Source organism: Equus przewalskii, chromosome 32, assembly GCF_037783145.1.
Source record: "Equus przewalskii isolate Varuska chromosome 32, EquPr2, whole genome shotgun sequence".
Lineage (NCBI taxonomy): Eukaryota > Metazoa > Chordata > Mammalia > Perissodactyla > Equidae > Equus > Equus przewalskii.
In genome coordinates this window covers 1045217-1067271 of record NC_091862.1, presented here as the reverse complement: position 1 = coordinate 1067271, position 22055 = coordinate 1045217, and the positions used below count along the sequence as shown (strand labels likewise).

The 22055-nt window shown below is 44.3% G+C and overlaps 1 protein-coding gene across 31 annotated transcripts in view; it reads right to left on the bottom strand.

Annotated features, from left to right (window-relative positions):
* The window catches only part of WDR27 (WD repeat domain 27), a 213997-nt gene that overhangs the window by 172237 nt on the left and 19705 nt on the right, over positions 1 to 22055 (bottom strand). For 13 of the 31 annotated variants that reach the window (XR_011535543.1, XR_011535557.1, XR_011535542.1 and 10 more), the window contains exons 2-10: positions 20850 to 21045; positions 13561 to 13702; positions 10461 to 10585; positions 7469 to 7582; positions 6070 to 6121; positions 4476 to 4604; positions 4212 to 4282; positions 2137 to 2257; positions 960 to 1080 (exon numbers count right to left, since the gene is read on the bottom strand). Coding sequence is in view for 15 of the 31 variants with exons in the window: in XM_070603047.1 (XP_070459148.1) it covers positions 960 to 1080; positions 2137 to 2257; positions 4212 to 4282; positions 4476 to 4604; positions 6070 to 6121; positions 7469 to 7582; positions 10461 to 10585; positions 13561 to 13702; positions 20850 to 21038 (1064 nt within the window). In the remaining 16 variants the exon portion in view is untranslated. Of the gene's footprint in view, positions 1 to 959; positions 1081 to 2136; positions 2258 to 4211; positions 4283 to 4475; positions 4605 to 6069; positions 6122 to 7468; positions 7583 to 10460; positions 10586 to 13560; positions 13703 to 17601; positions 17764 to 20849; positions 21046 to 22055 lie in introns of all 31 variants that reach the window. The other 18 variants (XR_011535545.1, XR_011535546.1, XR_011535560.1 and 15 more) reach the window with 3 other exon arrangements.

Genomic DNA, 22055 nt, shown 5'->3' with positions numbered 1-22055 from the left:
AAAGGTTAATGAACTGACTAACAAGCCTCATTCTGGTTATGCCAGATGGACTCAGCACAGCTCTCCAGATCCACCTCTCTCCCACCGCCAGCTCCAGGACACCCACCCAAACACCAGCCCCGGTCACCTGGCTCCAACAGCCCCCAACACCCCCCGGCTCATGCTCCGTGTTGTCATCCTCCAACACCACTCCACAGCTCGACCAAACAGGTGGTTGGGAACAGAAACCAGATCCTGTGTGTGCTGCCACCGCTCTAAGAGGAGACGTTGGGGATCCATGACCTCAGATCCTCTAATCTGCTCAAGCACAGGCCAAGCGTCTGTTCCTGTCCCAGCCTCCGCCCACAGTGCAGACCAGACAGCGGCGGCCACAGCCGGGCCATCAAGGCAGGGCTGCAGCCGAGCCAGCAGGCTCCTCAAGTCTCCCTCTCCAACAACCACCGCTCGTCCATGAAGACCGGAGGCTGATCCTAGTCGTCTCTGGAGCTTTCCGTGCTCTGGGAGGGCCAGAGGTGAAGACAATCCTAATATATTCTTTCACTCACAGTTAAACAGTGGCTTCCTTACATTACCAAATATGCATATACTCCCATCAAACACAGAAATAAATAAAATTCACTTGGGGTCAATTTTAAATGTATGATATATGGCACAGATAGGGGAAAAGTTTAGAATGAGTGACAACTGTCTCCCCTTAACCCTCTTACAGAGTCAAGATCTACCTAGATCTTGGTGAGCAAAATTTAAAATAATTTCATTTCTCCTGAAAAATAGACTTTAAAGTAATTGACCAAGTTTACCAACTTTAAGACTTAAAATATGCAATCCTAAAAACACTTACAGTTATTATTACTCAAATGGATAAAAATAATTCAGTTTTATTTTACTTGTTCTTAAAAAATGATCCTAATTTAAGAGATTTTCCTCCACATGGCATTGGCCAAGTCCACTGTACTTACAACCCACGTTCAGAACTCGGGACAAGCGAGAGAGCACAGGGTGCCAGACTCAGGACAGGAAGTTCTACTTCAATCTCTCCTCCTCTCTCCAGTCCATCTGTAGAGGGAAGCTGACTCTCTTCTAGGAACAGAATTATTGATAATCTGAGAAGTGAAATTACAATGACCCATCAAGTTAAAGGCAAACAGTTGACAAGGCAGGGTATTGTGGGAAATATCTGCAGCTAGGATAACTCATGAATAAGAAAGACTCAGACACACGCATCGGAAAGAGCAACGTTAGGAATAACTAGACCCTCAGTCATGAGGCCTGGAGGGGCAAAAAGAGGGGGTTCAAGTGTAGAACCAGGAAAAGTAAGCGAGGAGATGGTCAACTCAGAGAGCAACTCTGCATTCCTGAAGTGGGTTAAGGTTGACTTTGCAATAAATGGGTATTTATACAAGAAATCATGAAAGCCAAGGTTTAAGGCATTAGGAAAAAATAGATATATTTCATAAAGGTAATTTCTGACCTACTTTGAAAAGGACAAACTAAAAGCTATCCTCACATACATACAAAAACCCCCACACAAACTAACTAAAAGAAAGAGTAAAAATGATGATAAACTTGAAACACAGCAGAGCAGGTACACTTGCTATAACATGAAAATTATCAGACTGCATACACCCATAAAAGAGAGTCGTCAGCTGGACTAAAATGTAAAATCAGCAGTGTTTCTAGAGGGTGCCGGCTCCTTCTGTGACCGAGGTGGAATCCATGACGTGCAGGGAAGACCGGGTGAGGACCCGGAGGAGGGTGGGCAGAGCCAGGCTGACCGAGGTGGAAGCTGTGATGTGCAGTGTACAGTCTGCTCAGGACAGAAAAGCCACGGGAGGTCTGTCCACTCTGGTCTCCTCACTCCATGACAGCCACCAGCAGAAGCTGCTACTCACCAGCTCCCGGTTCACCGAACTCCCCCCACGCACACAAGAGGAGCCTTCACCCACCCCCACCCCATCCTGCCTCACAAGACCTGCCCAGTGCCAGGTGGATGTCTAAGCTCACCACCCTGGGCTTCTCCTCACAAGAAACCATCTCGTCCCTACTCTCCCTTCACCACCCCTAACTAGGAGCCTGGAAGGCTGCTCAGGGAGTGCTGGGTGGAGCATGAGCCCCGGGAGAGCAGAGCAACATTACCTGGCAGGCTGCAGAGCTGGGACTCAACCCTCCTGGTGGAGAAACTCTCGGTCTTTTTCTTCAGGTCCACATGTGTCACACAACGATAATGATGACTTTCACCCAAACTGAAGATCCAAAGCTGGAGAAGCAAAACGTCTAGACAAGTAACTCATCAAATGCTACAGATGAAAACGCAGGAAAAGCCAGATGAGGGAAATGAGTTGGGAGCAGACAGGAGCAAGAGACAAGCACTACGTGGCTTCAGAGAGTCCCCTTGATCCTTCTTCTCTGGTCCTAAGGCCCATTCTTAGGGTCCTAAGATCTCCTCCTTCCCTAGACACCCGAAATCTCAGAGCCCTTCTCCGCATCACCATGTCGGTCGAGAGCAGTGACTTTAGGTGCAGACACACTTAGGGCTTACAGGTCTTCTCCAAACCACTCTGGCTAAGAGGAGACTATGCTCTGGTCTCCAGGGGCCCAGCCCATTCTCTCTAAACCCAACACTACGAATACACAGCCACAAACACATCTGACACGCTGCTAGGTGATAGCTGTCAACTTTGTCAAAAAGAAAAAGAATGATCTTCTTTTACAAAAATATATCCGTGATATTGCAATTTATAATAAGAAATATACATTTGGTCTAGGACCCTGTTCCTGGCACAGAGCTCCTAAAACCCTTGAACTTCCTAAGTGATGAGAGCAGCACAGGTGTCTTTTGTTATGTGAATGAGGGGCTTTGGGAAGCCCCCAGGTCAGCAAACGAGGGGGGCTGGTGGCCAGGGGAACCACCCAGTGAGTAGAGGTTGAACAGTCAGTCCCACCCTGACCTCTAGGGAGGGGAGAGGGCTGGAGATTGAGCTTGATCACCAATGCCCAATGAGTTAATCAATCACATCTATGTAACGGAGCCTCCATCAAAACCCAAAAGGACGGTATCAGAGAGCTCCCGGGTTGGTGAGAGCATCTGCACCAGGTGGGTGACGTCCCCCAACTTGGTAAGGACGAGGCTCCTGTGCTGGGGACCCTCCCAGACCTCGCCCCATGTACGTCTTCCTCCTGGGTGTTCGTCTGCATCCTTCATCGTGTCCTTTATTATGTAATAAACTGGTAAACACACGTGTTTCGCTGGGTTCTGTGAGCCACTCTAACAAACCTGAGGAGGGTCATGGGAACCTCCATTTGCAGCCAAGTCAAACAGAAATAGTGGTGACCTGGGGACCTACTGTTTGCGATTGGCCTCTGAAGAGGGGGCAGGGTCATGGGACTGAGCCCCTAACCTGTGGGGTCTGACACTCTCCCCAGGTAGACAGCGTCAGGATTGAGTTAGATTGTAGGACACCTGGCTGCTGTCCTGGAGAATTGCTTCCTGTGGGGGAAAACCCCACACCTTTGGTGACCAGAAGTGTCAGAAGTGACGGGTTCTGTGTGAGAGTAAAGGGGACTCGCAGGAGGGAAGACCTTTCCCAAATTATATCAAAAGCAACTTTTAAAAAAGAGAGCAGTATGTATACATTGTGGAGTAGACCTAAACTTCTCCCCTAAAAAACTCAGTTTTGAAAAAGATGATGGGGCTGACCCTGTGGCCGAGTGGTTAGGTTTTCGAGCTCTGCTTCGGCGGCCCAGGGTTTCGCCAGTTCGAATCCTGGGCGCGGACATGGCACCACTCATCAGGCCACGCTGAGGCGGCGTCCCACATGCCACAACTGGAAGGACCCACAACTAAAAATACACAACTACGGCCTGGGGGGCTTTGGGAGAAAAACAAAAAATAAAATATTAAAAAAAAAAGAAAGAAAGAAAGTAAAAGATCAAACATCTTCAAATTTTTCAAAATACATGAAGCCGACACTAACGGTTGTGTGAGGGGTTCTCATCTGGAGGCTTTAGGACATACAGATGCCCGGCTTCTCAGCAGGAAATACCCTGTGGGTGAAAATCCCACAGTGAGGCCCAGGCCCCGGAAGGCGCCATCTCAGCAGCTGAGCCTGACGGGTTCCTTCAAGTCACAAGGAGCACAAAGCAACTAAACGCAGACCTCCCTTAGCCAGAATAACGTTTGAAGGTGGGCTTAGATTTCGTAGTGCCCTCACCTGGCCATCGGCAGACCCCGTAACCAGCTGCCGACTGTCTTCATCAATGAACAGACTCAGGAGAGGGGAGGCTATTGAACGGAATACACGAATATTTAGCTTTAAAAGCACCTGATTTGGTTTAAACTGAGAACTATCAGTTTTACTTATAATATTTCTTTGAGTCAAGTTTGAACTATTCTGAAATAACTTCCTTCCCAGGAAGCAAAACTGTAAGTGAATACAAACTTATTTGAGAGTGAGCGTGGGAAGATGGGCCGTTACCACATGAAAAGCCCCGGGAGGTGTCGCTCATGACCTGTGAGGAGGACCAAGGCTCACACATGGCCGCCCAAGCAGAGAGCCTGGCGCATTCACCCAAACGGCTCCGCGAGTCACTGACGGCGTGAGAACCTGTCATAAACAAGGAGCACTAAACTTGCAACAGAACGACTCTTGAGCAACCCAGAAATAATAAAATCGTGCAAGTAGTGATGAAACAGTAGTTAAATAGATGTCTTTTTTTTTTTAATTGTGGCCTAGGATGTCATTTCATTTAAAACTTATTCTGGGGGCTGGCCCCGTGGCCGAGTGGTTAAGTTCGCGCGCTCCGCTGCAGGCGGCCCAGTGTTTCGTTGGTTCGAATCCTGGGCGTGGACATGGCACTGCTCATCAGACCACGCTGAGGCAGCGTCTCACATGCCACAACTAGTAGGACCCACAACGAAGAATATACAACTATGTACCGGGGGGCTTTGGGGAGAAAAAGGAAAAAATAAAAAAAAAAATCTTTAAAAAAAAAAAAATTCTGAATCGAAACTGTCAAAAATTTAGGAGAATTAAGATAAATACATATTCAAAACACGGCATGTCCTAAATAAACTATAAATGACATCAAAATCAAGTTTGTAATTGTTTCCTTGACAGCCAAATAATAATTCCACATAATTAATTTCAGGAAAATAATTCCAACATAATTCCACAAGACATGCTTTATCCCTGAGATTGGTAAATGGATTCAATTTGTTAAAATATCATATTTTCCACATGGATAAATTAATCTCAGGAAGAGCACTGAATCTCTGGGGAAATATAACAGTAATTCTACCAGTCGCAAGGGATCTGTATATTCTTTAAGCTGTATTTTCATGCTACTTGTCCCAAGAAAGGAACTGTCTTATATTAACTTTCTATTCCCCTTCTCCACATAAACTAGATTGTGCACACGAGAGGTGCACAAGGAACGCTGGAAGCCGGTCTCATGAGGGGCTTGGGGGAACCCCGCACGGATGTCACAGGCAAGAGATGCTTGGGGACACCCATCGCCTGCAGCACGCCAGCCCCACAACGCTGCAGCCCCGAGGGCACCCACACTGCTCAACTGCATGGTCACGTGTTGGCATCAGCACCACCAAAAAGACAGTTTGCAGAAAGTGCTCAGCTGCCTGAGCTGTACAAGCGCTTCCTGCCCGAACCGGAGTCAGGCCTGCTCCTCTCTCCCGACCACACCCACTGGATCCATGTGCCCTTGGCCCTGCAGACCCCTTAGCTCTGGGCCCTGCTTCTCCGGGACAGTAGAGGACCCCCTTTCCCAAAGGCAGACAGCATCTTCCTTATAGTCCAGCAACATGCTTTTTTCATTTTCCAAAATAGAAAGGCTCAGACTCCAAGCATATGCTTATATTTTAAGATAACCCTCAAGAAAATTAACTGTTAAGTGAATCCTTTCAATGTGTGGATGGGAGTGAAACAGCCACTGAGGGGAGACACTCAGGTCCCCGTAAATGTCACAGCTCCAGCTTACAGAACAATACGTGCACCAGGAGAGCTGGGTTACACAGAGCCCATGGACAGAAAAGATGTAAGAGTTTCAAGTTACCTGTTAACACTGATGAGCTGTATATTAATGATCCCAGACGATGGTCCCAAACCTTTGACAGAGACATGTTTCTTTAGAAGAGGTAAAAAATTTTGCCATTATTGCTATAGCTTGAACTAATGCTTCCACCCAACTGCAAAACAATCTGTGTGAATGGTTTTCTAAAAGAGAAAATGGGGCCAGCCCCAGTGGCCTAGTGGTTAAGTTCAGTGTTCTCTACTCTGGCTGCCCTGGGTTCGGTTCCCAGGCACAGACCTACAGCACTCATTGGTGGTCACACTGTGGCAGCATCACACATATAAAATAGAGGAAAATTGGCACAGATGTTAGCTCAGGGACAATCTTCTGCAAGCAAAAAGAGGAAGATTATCAACAGAGTTAGCTCCAGGCCAATCTTCCTCACCAAAAAGAAAGAGAGAGAGAGAAAATAATAAAAAAAATAATAAAATATGGATATAGATAATAAAACCGTAGAAACACAATAAAAGATGCCCGAATCACACAGAAAAAAACTATCATTTCCAGAAATAACAACCTGTGGATTGGAAGACCCAAGACAAGACAAGGCTGGAGACACTTCGAGCACCTAATCAACATTGCCAAGAGGAGGCGTGAAGCGTGCCGTAATGTGCATCCTGCGTTTACTGTGTGACCGGCACACTCTGCTGCTTTTCAAACATCGGCTCCTTCAGTGCTCACAACCCCCACGGCGATGGGCGCCAGCACATCCACTTTGCAGACTAGAAAAGTCAGTCAACTGTCAGCAGTTGGTCAGTCCTCGAGCTGGGGTTCTGGCCGGACAGCCAGCTCCCAGCAAGGAAGAACCCGCTTCAAGGTGTTTTTACCAGGCAGAAATTTCACGATGACAACCCCACTGTCTTCACGTCCTCTCCTCTCTCTACAGATGCATGTTAATGATGCTCCACTTTCCTTTGAACTGCGACGTGCACGGTCCCGTCTTTGTCAGTAAGACAACCATCATGACACTGGCCAGCCTGGGGTCAGATGGGAACTGAACTTGCATTTTAGGTTATTTTCTTCTCAAGCCCAATTTAGTTCTGATCAATCCTCTGATACTGGAAAACGGCTCTTCTGCTCCGGCCCCGAGGAAACGCCGGGGAGATAAATTAATGTTTTAGCTCCCCGAGGCCCTGGACTCGAGGAGGAGCATCCACAGTTGACTCAAACCCGTCTGGGAATGTGGGGACATGAGAGGGTGCTGTGAGGGCCTCACCGGTGTCCCGCGCCCGGCTGGTGACCCCCGCCAGAATGTGAGGCCGAGGTTCAGGACGATGGCCGTCATACGGAATGTGGTAGAATAATCACGCTTGTGGCGGTGACCATAAACTGAGCCCCTGTCGTATCGGGAAGCACAGATAGTCCAATGGCATCCACTTACCTTAAAGCTTCTGTCCTCAGACACCGAGACGAGCACTCGTGCTCGCCAAGCACAGAACTCAGCGGCAGTCACAGGGCCCCGGTGGCCCTCCAGCTCGGCTGATGTGGACAGGCTCTGGGAGAATTGTGAGAAGATCAGTAACTGAACGTTCTGGTAATTATTGTCATTAAGAAGTTACCTATATCCCACAGAAAATAGTTTCTGTTAAAATACATCCTACATTCCTTAATCCCCTCTTCCAAATTTGAAACTGTCTGTATATAGACCCAGAGGTTAAAACTCAGACGGCTGAGCTGAGACGCGAGCAAACACCGCAAGAGCAGCAACTTTAAAAGACAAAAGTGAGGCCAGCCTGGTGGCGCAGTGGTTAAGTTCTCATGCTCCACTTCAGTGGCCTGGGGTTTGTGGGTTCGGATGCCAGGTGCAGACCTAGCACTGCTTGTCAAGCCATGCTGTGGTGGTGTCCCACATAAAATAGAGGAAGATGGGCACAGATGTTAGCTCAGCAACAATCTTCCTCACCAAAAAAACAAAAGACAAAAGCTAACCCAGGCCGGCCCTAACCAAGCCATGGAGCAGGCATCTCTTGGCCCTTCTGCCCCCGGCACAGTCCACATCTGGCATGCTGGACCACCCAGGACAGCCCTGCAGAGGTGGGAGGAGGGGCTCCACTCCACCTTCACTCCCTCTCCCGCCCCATCAGTCAATGGGTGTCCACCCCACGCTCGGTCCTTCAGATCGCCCTCTCAGGCAGTTACTAAGACAAAACCACACGGTGTGTTCAGGCTACTGAGTCATCCTTCTTCCTAAGTCCTGAAGCCTCTCATGGCCCAGGCAGCCCCAGAAGACAGTGTCAGAAGCCAGAGCTCCCCAGCACTTGAGAGACAGGGCAGTGAGAGCACCCCACATCCTAAAGGTCACAGCCAGCCCCCAGAGGATGTTCCTGTGGGATCCAGGCACCGGCAGGGGGTGGGGGGCATTCTCCTTCAACTTCACATTCAGTTTAAATATCCCCTAATATACACGCATAAAAATATTGTTTCCTTTTGGTATTTTATGATTTTATATATATGTATTATTTTATATATATATATTTATATATATATTTTATATATATTATGATTTTAATATATATATATATATTTTTATATATATATATATATATATTTTAAAGTTTTTATTTTTCCTTTTTTTCCCCAAACCCCTCCAGTACATAGCTGTATATTTTGGTTGTGGGTATCTTCCAGTTGTGGCACATGGGACGCCACCCCAGCATGGCCCAATGAGCAGTGCCATGTCCGCACCCAGGATCCAAACCGGTAAAACCCTAGGCCACCTGAAGTGGAGAGAATTAACTTAACCACTGGGCCATGGGGCCAGCCCTATGGTACATTTTATATTAGTTAAAAGTATCTTTACCAAAAAGCATTCAGTACTCAAAGTCTTTCAAAAAGAATTTCATAAAGTGTTTACTACCTAAGAACACTGTTAAGGCAATGTGACCTCTTCACGTACTTATGGGCAGCCCCCCGTGTCCATTAAATTATCTTCCCATGGTAAATCGGGTCACACTTCATAAGCCTGCGGCTAAGGACACACAAAAAGAACAACCGCTTCGGCCGTATTCACTTAGGAAACCGGAACGAACGTCTGCCGCCTCCCTCTTATTTCCGTGGACTTCCAAGCGAGTGGCTGAGACCCAACCCCGGGCTGACCATTTTCTCTTCCTGGGACACCTCATCCCCGTGAAACGCTAACAATGCTCAGTGTCCTCCTGGTTCAGTTTGGTGAGTTTTGTTACACTTGGCGGGGCCACCTAACGCCAATCCATTTAACCACCAACAGATGTTTGCACAAAGCGTTGTAAATATTTACAGCTCGAATACCAACCTATGCCTGAAGCTGTCATGGGCTAGCACTCTGGACAGCTCTCAAAGGTGCTCCCAGACCCTAGGACGCTCCCCACTCTGTCTGTGACTTCACTGACGACCTTAACCTTTTTAATGTGTGAGCCTCGATTTCACAATTTGGCCCAAAATTGTTTGAAAAAACAAATGTACACTCTGTACTCCAAACTGCCTGGCACACATTGGGCCCACCATCAATTCATCATCAGTTAAGATTTTATGACTAACATCCTTGCTAACGTAACCTTTTAATGTGGCTATGGCAAGAAAACTCTTTTCAGGCACACAGCTTCATTAACTGTATTCGTTCGGGAAACAGAAGACAAGGCATGATACCAGGCCTCGGGTGATCTATCTCCAAAACCAGTGTCAAGCAGAACACGAATCTGGAGGAGAGAGAAGGCCCCCCTGGGCCCCAGCCCACCTCCTGCTCTCCAACGCTTGGCGTTCCTGTAACGGGTCAAAGGAAGTTTACCATTTCACAGCCAGATACGAGATTTAAAAATCACAGAACCTGGAAGGGTGACACATTTACTGAAACTAAAGAAAGGAGAATGTCAGGGAAATAAACATCTTACTGAACACGTTTGTCTAAAGTCATCCCTGATACCCAGATCTCATGTAAAGTTTTCACAACTTACGTAAAATAGCAGTGTTGAATATGAGTGGCTTTCCAATTGCAAGATAAAGATATGCTTTCAGTCATTCCCCCTAACATCTTTACAAAAATTTGCCCAATTAAAAATACTGCCGAGGGGCCGGCCCGGTGGCGCAGAGGTTAAGTGCACACATTCGGCTTCGGCAGCCTGGCGTTCTCCAGTTCGGATCCCGGGTGTGCACATAGCACCACTTGGCAGGCCATGCTGTGGTAGGAATCCCACATATAAAGTAGAGAAAGATGGGCATGGATGTGAGCTCAGGGCAAGGCTTCCTCAGCAAAAAGAGGAGGATTGGTGGCAGATGTTAGCTCAGGGCTAATCTTCCTCAAAAAAAACACTGTTGAGACAAGGCAGGCAGGACCTCAGCACCTGGGAGGCACCATCAGGTCTGTGCCCCACTCACCTCACGCAGGTGTTCAATCTTACCTCCACATCCAGCACCAGTATTTTGTTTCCGGCACATGCCGCAACCACCCGATCATCCGGACAAAACCTTAAACAGAGCACCTTCCCCAGAAGGGTGCGCATGACCGTCCCTCGAGGAGTCAGCCCTGGAGGGAGTTTCCGTCATGAGTGTCAGGTCATCAAAGCCTCCTCAGCATGAGCACAACCGCCGTGCCCTCAGGGGAAACACTGCCAGTTCAGCCCCATGCTAAAATCACACGCAGAGGAACCAGAAGCTGCAGTAGGATGTTCACTCTTTGAGAGGATTGAAAATGTGGAATATAAATAATCTCCTGGGACTCAGCGTCGTTAAGGATGGCAGTCTTCAGGAAGGCTGCATGTGCCCACACGTGGCGGGGGTCGTGCAGACTGGCCTGTGCGCCCTAGTCCTCCCTCTCCGAGGCCACCGCGGCTGCATCCAGCCTTGTGACCTGCTTTGGCCCATGTCAGGGAGACAGAAGGGACAGTGTGCCCATCTGAGTCTTGGCCTCCAGGGCCTCTCCACCACAACGAGGACATCTCCAGGCCGATCTGCAGGTCCCAGTAGGGCCACTGGGGACCAGAATTGGACCCTCTGGCTGCTGAGTTGAGAATAAAATGCCTGGCTGGAGGGGCAGGTGGAGCAGGCAAGCAGGTAGAAGGCCAGCGCAACAATCCTGGAGAGGCTGCCGGTGGTTGAACCTCCATAGTGGCAGTGCAGGTGTGAGACGTGCTCAGGCTTTGGAGATATTTTGAAGGAAAAGCAGATGGAGTTTGCCATGGGTGGATGGGGTGTGAGAGCGAGGACGAGGGATGACGCCACGGTTCCCCGGAACCACTGTAGGAAGATGGTGGGCAGGATAGCTTGTGGGATAAGGCGGATCAAGACAGGCAAGTGGGCGATGCTATGAGACATCCACAAGGATGTGTGCAGGGCCAGGTCACACGTGAGGCTGAGGCTGGGAGGGAGGGCTCAGCACAAACAGAGGTGGCAGCTGTCAGTGTATTTGCATTTCCAAAACCTAGAGGGCTGGATGCCATCATGACGGGGTGGGGTGGGGGGTGGAATGCTCTCTAATGGGGAGAAGGAAAAGCTGGTATGCCCACATTGGGAGGTGGGAGGATGAGGAGGAGCCAGCAGAGGGGACAGGGAACAAGGTACCAACAGGATCCCAGGGCTGAAAACCGCCCGATGACACAGTGCTCTGAGGCCACTGGTCATGGACCACGTTCTCAGTACAAGAGCAAACCCAAATCATTCCTGGACATACAGGTGCCGTCACCCAGCACACCAGCCACGTGGGCCCCCAAACCAACCTAGCTGTGCTGGATCCTGCCTGGCCGCATAGCGGCCGCCGATGGCCTATGGCTCATGGGAAACCCTCCACTACAGCCCTGAAGTATAAGGCATAGAAGGGGCTTGTCCTGATCCCACTGCAGAGCTGCGGGACCCAAGGAGCAGTTCCAGCATGCCCGCCATGCAGGGTTCCACAGGAGCGTCAGCACCATGCCTCAGGGCTCAGCTTCTGGCAGAGACCACCACGCGTCAAAGTCCACGTGAGGTTCTGACGAGCAACTTAAAAATAAACTTTGGGAGTACAGCCCCTTCTAACATGGAGGACGGCCTATTTACAAAGACCTCTGCAGGGAGCAGAGAACTAACGTGTGGGTCACTATTCACATGCACGTGTGTGTGTGTACTACATATGGATGTGTGTGTACTATATACATGTATGTATGTAATATGTATGTGCTACGTATGTATGCACATGTGTGCTATACACATGTGTGCTTATATGGGCATGTACTGCATGTGCGCATGTGTGTGTGCATTGTGTGTATATGTACGTGTGCATTACTATATACACATGTGCTTATGTATGTGGGTGTTATATATTATGTAGCATATATGTATGTATGTATGTATATATGCACTATAAACACATGTATCTGTGCCTGTACTATGTGGGCACTATATATGCTTGTGTGTCCCACAAGTGTACGCATGCATCTGTGTATTATACACACATGCATATGTGTGTTGTATGCACATATGTGCACTGTATATGTATGTGTGTATGTACTATACGTATACGTGTGTAGGTACCTAAGTATGTACTATATAGGTATGTGTGTGCGCATACTGTATATGCATGTGTGTGTGTGTACTATATATGTGTATGGGTACCTACATATGTATGATGCATGTGTGCGTGTGTGTACTATATATATGTGTATGGGTACCTACGTATGTACAATACATGTGTGTGTGCTATATATGTATGTGCAGGTACCTATATATGTAGTATACATGCAATGTGCACATATCAGTGGTGATACCCTGATATTGGAGTGCTCAAACTACAAATTAAGTGAAGGTGGGGTATAAACTATTATATATGCTGTTGTCTAAGATCACTTGACATTTGATTTTTGGAGTAATCCTACAAATTCTCAATGTAACTGCATGAAATGTGAATTCTGTAATGTGGTCCTCACCTAACTCTTCAGCTCCATCTGATGGATCTCTGCTAACATCACCAAGCTCCAACCATATGGGCTCATTCTCAGCTCTTCCAACAAGTCAAGCTCTTCACAAGGAGGGCCGAGCCCAGACAGATCCCTCTGCCTAAAAAGCTGTTCCAACGAGCACTGTGCCAGTCCCCAACACCGACCCTTCCACTGGGCTCCCCTCATCCTCCAGCTCAAACATCAACTCCTCAGATTACACCACGTAAATGTGTCCTGCCACGTTTTCTGTCAACACCTTACTTGCTTATTTGACAACCACTGTGTCTCTGTAGGGAAAGAATATTTCAGCTTGCCTACATGTTTTCAGAGTTCTGCAAAAATCACAAATTTCAAAATAAGAAAATCCATAAGATAAAAACTAATGAGCCTCTGACATCAGCTTCACACACAGCAAAGGTCAGTAGATCTGAATGGCCCGGTGTGCTTCCAAGATAGTACATCTAGCTTAAATGTCCGGTTTCAGGGATAAAGTAGTAAAAATGATCCCAAACTCCCTTATGCTACCAAGTGTATCTAAGGATGAGTTGTTCCCTTTGTACATTCTTTAAAATGCGTTTTAAATTTCATTTACCTTCAAGCACTTTCTCTCTGCATTCATCCAGTTTCCACATTATAACACAGTCTTGTGATGCGGAACAGATTAGAAGTGGATTCGCTGTGTTTCCAAACACCACAGCAGTAATTGGCTGCTGGTGCCCTCTGAGGATTAGACGCTGAAAAATTAACAAAAAAACAAAACATCATACATTATAGATAACATTTAAAGAACAAAAGAACATAACAACCTAACCTCAGACCTAACTAATTATATGGAATGAATTTTTCAAACATATTTATTAATCATTTATTAAAATTCCTGTTTATGTACTACTAAATTATTCCCTCAAGTTAACCATTTCACTGTTACTCAGTATCACGTGCAACGCACACTAGGAAAACGATGCAGGTGACCTCACCCCTCTATTTCTTCATTATTTATTAATTAACAAATGCATATTGCATCCCCACTGCATGCCAGAAGAGGTAACAGCTGTGATGGATATTGAAGGATAATGAAAATAACAAGGATTTGACAAGAAGAGGAGAGCATTCGGGTCTCCGGGAAAGCAAGGCATGTTAAAGAAACTGCTGATGCAAGCAAAGTAACAAGATGAAGGGAGAGAGAGGTGGGGCTGGGGTATGAACAGCCTGACCACCATGTAAGGAGTCTCAGTAGAGCTCTAGGAAATTGGAAGCCAGCAAAAATGTACAAGCAGAGGCAAGCAATGGCCAGATTTAGTTTCTAGGACATAATATGGTTGCAAGTGTAGACTAGAGACTAGAGTAGGGGATCCAGGCAAGACCAAAACATTCCAAAGGAGAAGCAATAAAGGCCTGGATGAGGCAGCAGAGCTGAAGACGGGGAGGAGATGACAAAGTGAAGGCTCGGTGACCAATGGACGTGGAGAGATGGAGCAAAGGAGTCAGCGTTACAGGGGAAATCCTGGGTGAACGACAGCATGAGGAAGATGGGCTGGAACCAAGGTAGATGAGGTTGTCTGGTCCACGGTAAGCGGAGGTGCGTACAAGTGGAAAGTACGTAAACAGGAGGCAGTGTGATAACGTGAGGACAAGGACAGCTCCACCCTGGTCACGGCAGGCTAGTTCATGGTTACCAACCCTCCAGGCAAGAATGACAAGAAAAAAATGGACAAAATTTTCAAACATATATATGTATATTTTAAGGCATCTTGGAGTAATAAATTAAGATCACAGAAAAGAAAACTGAGGGAAGTGGTCCCAGCACCTGAGGCCACTTCTCCCATGAAGACACCTATCAAAAGGCAATTTCTGACAATTCCAGCAAAGGCAGTTGAGAAGCTGAGATATTTATGGGGCTAAGGGCACAAAAATGGTGTAATTAAATCCATCATTCTCAGGGGGAAAAACAGAAGCATCTTATTGGGAGAAGGACCAAGAATTCTGTCACCTTACAGAGTACTTCTGAGAACAGAATCGATAGCCTCAAGCTCGAGGACTCTATCCATTTTTCCTTTAAAACCCTATGGATGGATTTTAATAAATTCCTGCTTTAAAAAAAGAATACAACCTACCGAGGTGGAGGAGTGGCATGTTGCTCCACACCGTTGGCTAACAGACCAAATGAAACAAAATAACCCTCACAGGTGCTGAAACCTGTCTTCTGGGATCACTGATGCCCTCGCCAGCCAGCTATCAGAAGCAAACAAACTCTCTCTGGAAGAAGTTAAGATCATCCAGAGCCTCAAACCAGCTGTACTTTTTTTTCATATGTAATGTCCAGCAATCAATCAAAAATAATCAGGTATTCAAGGAGACAAGATCATCCAGTCAAAAACCAAGAGAAATAAGACACCAAGGAAAACACCCACATGCCATCCAGATGGCCTTGAAACCAACCAGAACTGACCTAGATGTTAGAATTGCTATATAAGGATGTTAAAACAGTCATTATAACTTTATTCCATATGTTCAAAAAATTGAATAGAGGCACCGAATATATTAAAAAGACCCAAGTCTAACTTCGAGAGATGAAAACTAGAATGAGAGATGAAAAACACACTGAGAGGATTGACAGCAGATTAGATGTTGCAGAAAAAGAAATAGATGATTTGACTAGGCCTATGTCTACTAAAGAAAATGAACCAATAATTAATAACCTTCCAAAGCAGAAAGCAGCAGGTTCAATGGTGAATTCTACCAAACATTTAAGGAAAAATTATACCAATTCTCTACAGCCTCTTTCAGAAGATAGAAACAAAGGGACTACTTCCTAACTCATTCCATGAAGCCAGCCTTATCTAATACCAAAACCAGACAAAGATATTACAAGAGAAGAAAACTGTGGACCAATATCTCTCATGAACATAGATGCCAAAATCTTCAACAAAATATTCAAAATATTAGCAAATCAAACCCAACAATGTATAAAAAGAATTATACATCATGACCAAGTGAAATTTATTCCAGATATACAAGGCTGATTCAACATTTGAAAACCAATTACTGTAATCCATTACTACAGGCTAAAGAGGAAAACTTACATGATCATATCAATAGATGTAGAAAAAGCATTTTGACAAAATCCAACGCCAATTCATGAAAAATTCTCAGTATACTAGGAATAGAGGGGAACTTCCCCAACTTGATAAAGAATATCTACAAAAAACCTACAGCTAACATCATATTATCATAACATCATATCTCACCATTAAGTGAGAAAGCAGAAGCGTTCCACTACGATTAGGAACAAGGCAAACATGATCCCTCTCACCACTCCTTTTCAACATTACACTGAAAGTCTTAGCTAATGCAACAAGAGAAGAAAGGAAATAAAAGGTATACAGATTGGGAAGGAAGAAATAAAACTGTCTTTGCTCACAGATAACATAATCTTCTATAGGGAAAATCCAAAATAATTGACAAAAAAAAACTCCTGAAACTAAGCAATTAGCACAAAGTTGCAAGTTACAAAGTTAATATTAAAAAGTCCATCATTTTCGTCTATATCAGGAATAAACATGTGAAATTTGACATTTAAAACACAATACCATTTACATTAGCACCCCAAAATAATGAAATACTTAGATACAAATCTAACAAAATATGTACAAGATCTCTGAGGAAAACTACAAAACTCTGTTGAAAGAAATCAAACAACTAAATGCATGGCTAGGAAGACTCTATAGTGTCAAGAGGTCTGTTCTTTCCAACTTGATCCACAGATTCATGCAATCCCAATGAAAATCGACAGACTGATTCTAGAGTTTATATGGAGAGGCAAAAGACCCAGAATAGCCACACAATATTGAAGAAGAACAAAATTGGAGGACTGCCACCACCTGACTTCAAGACTTCCTATGAAGCTACACTAATCAGGACTGTGAGGTGTTGGTGAAAGAAAAGACACACAGATCAATGGGAGCGAACAGAGAGTCAGAAATAGACACATACATATAGTCAACTGATCTTTTACAAAAGAGCAAAGTCAATACTATAAACTCCTACAAGATAATTTAGGGGAAAATCTAGGTGAATTGAGTTTGGCAATGAATTTTTAGATACACCAAAGGCATGCTCCACCAAAGAAAGAATTGATAAGCTGGACTTCAGTAAAATTAAAATTTTCTGCCTCACAAAAGATACTATTAAGAGAATAAAAAGACAAACTACAGATTGGGAGAAAATATTTGCAAAATATATATCTGCTCAAGGACTGTTATCCAAAGTACACCAAGAATTCTTAAAATACAACAATAAAAAAACAACCCAGTTAAAAATTAGGCCAAAGACCTTAACAGACATCTCACCAAAGAAGATATACAGATGGCAAGTAAGCATATGAAAAGATGCTCCACATCATATGTCATCAAGGAAACGCAAATTAAAACAGCAATGAGACCGCTACACACCTATTAGAATGGCCAAAATCTGGAACACTGACAACACCAGATGATGGTGAGGATGCGGAGCAAGAGGGACTCTCACACATTGCAAAAGGGTGCAGCCACTTTGGAAGACAGTTTGGCGGTTTCTTACAAAACGAAACATACTCGTAACATATGATCCAGCAATCATGCTCCTTGGTATTTACCTAAATGAATTGAAGATTCATGTCCACGCAAAAGCTTGCACACTGATGTTTATAGCAGCTTTATTCATAACTGCCAAAACTTGGAGGCAATCAAGACATCCTTCCGTAGGTAAATGGATAAATAAGCTGCGGTACATCCAGACAGTAGAATACTATTCAGCACTAAAAAGAAATAAGCTATCAAGTCATGAAAAGTCATGGAGGAAACTTAAATGCATATTACTATGTAAAAGAAGCCAATATGAAAAGGTTACAGACTGTGTGATTCCAACTTTATGACATTCTGGGAAAGGCACAACTCTGGAGACGAGAGGTCAGTGGTTGCCAGGGGTTAGGGAAGAGGGAGGGATGACTAGGCAGAACACAGAGGATTTTGGGGACAGTGGAAATACTCCATATGATACTATAATGGTGGATACATATCATTACACATTTGTCCAAAACCAAAGACTATACAACAGCAAGAGTGAACCAATGTACAACACCCAGTGAACCATCTGGGTGACGATGATGTGTCAGTTGTTCATACAGCTGATAGGTTCATCAATTATAACTAATGTACCATCTGGTGGGGGCTGTTCATAACGGGGGAGGCTGCATATGTGTGGAGGCAGAGAGTATATGGGAATCTCTGTACTTCCCTCATAATTTTGCTGTGAACCTAAAACTGCTCTTAAAAAATAATAGTCTTAGGGGCTGGCCCCGTGGCCGAGTGGTTAAGTTCGCGCGCTCCGCTGCAGGCAGCCCAGTGTTTCGTTGGTTCGAATCCTGGGCGCGGACATGGCACTGCTCATCAGACCACGCTGAGGCAGCGTCCCACATGCCACAACTAGAAGAACCCACAACGAAGAATATACAACTATGTACCGGGGGGCTTTGGGGAGAAAAAGGAAATAATAAAAATCTTAAAAAAAAAAAAAAAAAAAAAATAATAGTCTTAAAAGACAAAAAAAAGATGCAAACAGTAGCCAAAATTTCAGAACAAGAAATATTACCAGAGATAAAGAATGTCACTTCATAATATTAATGGGATCAATTCATCAAGAAGACATAAAAATACTAACGATTTACATGTTTAATAATAGAGCTTCAAAATACACAGAATGACACTGAGGGAAGAGATATACACAAATTCACACTTGGAGGCATAGATTTCAATATGCCTCTCTCAATAATTGTTAGAACAGTGGCCACAAAGTCAGCAAGAATACAGAAGACTTGAAGAATACTATAAACCAACTTGAACTCATTGACATTATAAAACAAAAGAGGATACATTGACATTTATAAAACAAAAGAGGATGCAAATATTCATAGCAACTTATTTATAATAATCAAAGCGAAAAGAACCTACACGTCCACCAACAGGAGAATGGATAAACAAATCACAGAACATTCATACAATGGAACGCTACTCAATGATAAAGAAGAATGAACTATTGACACATGCAACAACGTATATAAGTCTCAGAATAATTACTCTAAATGAAAGAAGCCAGACAAAAAGAGTAAATACTGTCTCATTCCATTTACATAGAACTCCAGAAAATGCAAACTAATCTAAAACTTTATATTTAGAATACATCAAGAACTCCTTTGAATCAATAGGAAAAAGATGGATAATCCAATAGAAAAATGGCAAGATATTGAACACAAACATCATTTAATCTTTATAAAGATTAAAAAGAGAAAATGTCCAAATGGCCAATAAGTGTGCAAAAAGGTGTTAAAAGCCATCAGTCATCAGGGAATTGCAAATTACCATTAAGTACCACTACACCCACCAGAGGGATAAAATTAAAAGGGCCAAATGCAGGTGAGGGTGTGGATCAACTGGAACTCCTACACCATTTGAAGACGTACAGGTTGGTATAAGTGCTTTGGAAATCTTTCTGGCATTATCTAGTAAACTAAACATATGCATTCCTATGACTCAGCAGCTGTACACATATGTGAACCAAAAGGCCTATGAAGAATGCCTGTAGCAGTCAAAATATGGCAACAAAACAGATATCCACCAACAACAGAATAGATAAAGTGTAGTCTATCCACACAATGGAATACTACACAGTAATGAAAATGGACAATGTGGATGACTCTCATAAACAAAATGGTGAATGTAAGAAATCAGCACAAAAGAAGAGCAAAACTAACCCATAGTCCTAGAAGTCAAGACACAGTGACCTTCGGGGAGGAGAGAAGGGAGCACTGATAGAGAGGAGGCCCAGCCTGGGTGGTGGTTACCCAGGATCCACGTTGTTACAACCACTACTATGTGCACTCAAGAACTAGGACACATTTTCCTAAGTATTTTCTCCTTCACTAAAATAGTGAGAGAGATCAGCCAGATATCTGAATGTAGATCTTATCTCAGAGAAAAAAATCAAAATATAGATTTCCCTTTATTAATAACGAATAGCTTCTACCATTAGTAAGGTGATTGCCAGTATGATTGAAAGTCAAAGAAAAATTTCAAAGTAAATACAGTTTTGTTCCTATGTAACTGTAATCACTGCTCTCAAACTCCTGAAGCCCAAAATGAAGATAAAAATTATCCAAATGCCAAAAAAGATTCATAGAATTTACCTTTTCATTTTGTACAATGAAACCTGTTCTTATTCAGAGTGTTCTGATAATGATATTAGTCATGAAATAAGCTTTAGAATGAAAACTAATGGTGTCTTTAAGACTCTATCAGTTGGGGCCGGCCCTGTGGCCTAGTGGTTCAAGTTCCACGCACTTCCCTTCAGTGGCCTAGGTTCGCAGGTTCAGATCCCGGGTGCAGACCTACTCCACTCATCAGCCATGCTGTGGGGAGACCCACATACAAAATAGAGGAAGACTAGCACAGATGTTAACTCAGGGCAAAATTTCCTCAGCAAAAAAAAAAAATTAAAACTCTATCAGTTTGACATACAAGATTCTGCAATAAACATAACAAACTTCCTTAAATGTGTTCTAGTAAAAACCTACAAAGGTTCGACTCATCTTGATTGTGTTACAATGAACCTTTTCTTGCTCATATTCTTACCAAAGAATTTTTTTAATAAAGTTATTCCAGAACTTTATTTTCTAAAAATCAAAACTTAATGTAATGATTTGTTTGCTGTTAACATTTTTCTCCCGTACTTGGTAGCTGAATCCATGGAGGGTAATGTTACCCAAACAGTAACAGAGAAATGGCAAGGTGATGGCAGGCTCTATGTGTTATTTGACTTAACAAGAAACACACACAACTTTTCAGATACCTGGTGAGAAGGGTCCTCGGTGTTCCATATGCAAAGCTGGTTTCCATCTAACGGGAAGGCACAGTGCTGCACACCGCAAGCAAGCTGCACGTGGGATGCGGGCTCCTTCGACTCAACCAGGTATTTTTCTATGACTATGTCATCTACACAGCTGTCATCGGTGGAGGAAATCTCTTGTGGTTCTTCCATCCTCAACCTGAAAACACAAAGTATATACAAGATGCCTGTGGGTCTGATATTTAACATAGACAGTAGTCTGTTATTAACAATTACTAGTGTGATTACGCACATACACAACACATCATACCTACTTACTCACCTCTCCCTCCCACTCCCAAGGAAAAGCAAGAGAAACCACTGAAAATCCTTGTGGTTCCGTTTCCTGACTGCTCCACTCCTCTCACAGGTTTCAAATTAAATGGACCATGATTCAAGTCCCACTATTTCCACTTAACAGACCTTGCTTAGACCTGCTGAGTCTGCTTCTCAACTGGAAATGGGGAGAGCAACGACCTCACAGAGGCATTGTGCAGATTAAACGATGCTCTGTAAGGCATAAGTCCAGCACCAGCACTGAACAGGAACTTCAAAAAGTTGTTACCGAAATCGATTTCTATTATCAATGGCTAAGATACAAAGTTACTTTCTAAATTGACCAAGCAAATTAGTTGGTGATAAACTGCAATTAGAATGTAGACCTCCTGGGTCCAGCCCCACCGCAGAGTGGTTAAGTTCACACTCTGCTGTGGCCTGGGGTTTCACCAGTTCAGATCCTGGCCGCGGACTTAGCACCGCTCATCAGGCCATACTGACGTGACGTCCCACACAGCACAACCAGAAGGACCTACAACTAGAATATACAGCTATATACTGGGGGGCTTTGGGGAGAAGAAATACAAAACAAAGAAGATTGGCAACAGATATTTGCTCATGTGCCAATCTTTAAAAAAAAAAAAAAAGAAAGAAAAGAAAAGGAAGAGAGAGGGATCTCTTTAAAAAAAATAATAATGTAGATCTCCTGTTGCTAACCTGGGGTTTATCCAACTATTTCACAACATTCTATGTCATTAAAGTTAATTATCTCGGGTTATATAATCACTGATTCACAGGCTGTCTTACAAAGCATAAATTAATAAAACAGTGACAAAAATAAAAAATGTTTCAGGCTTCTGTCCCACTTCACAGTCAATTACTTCACCAACATGA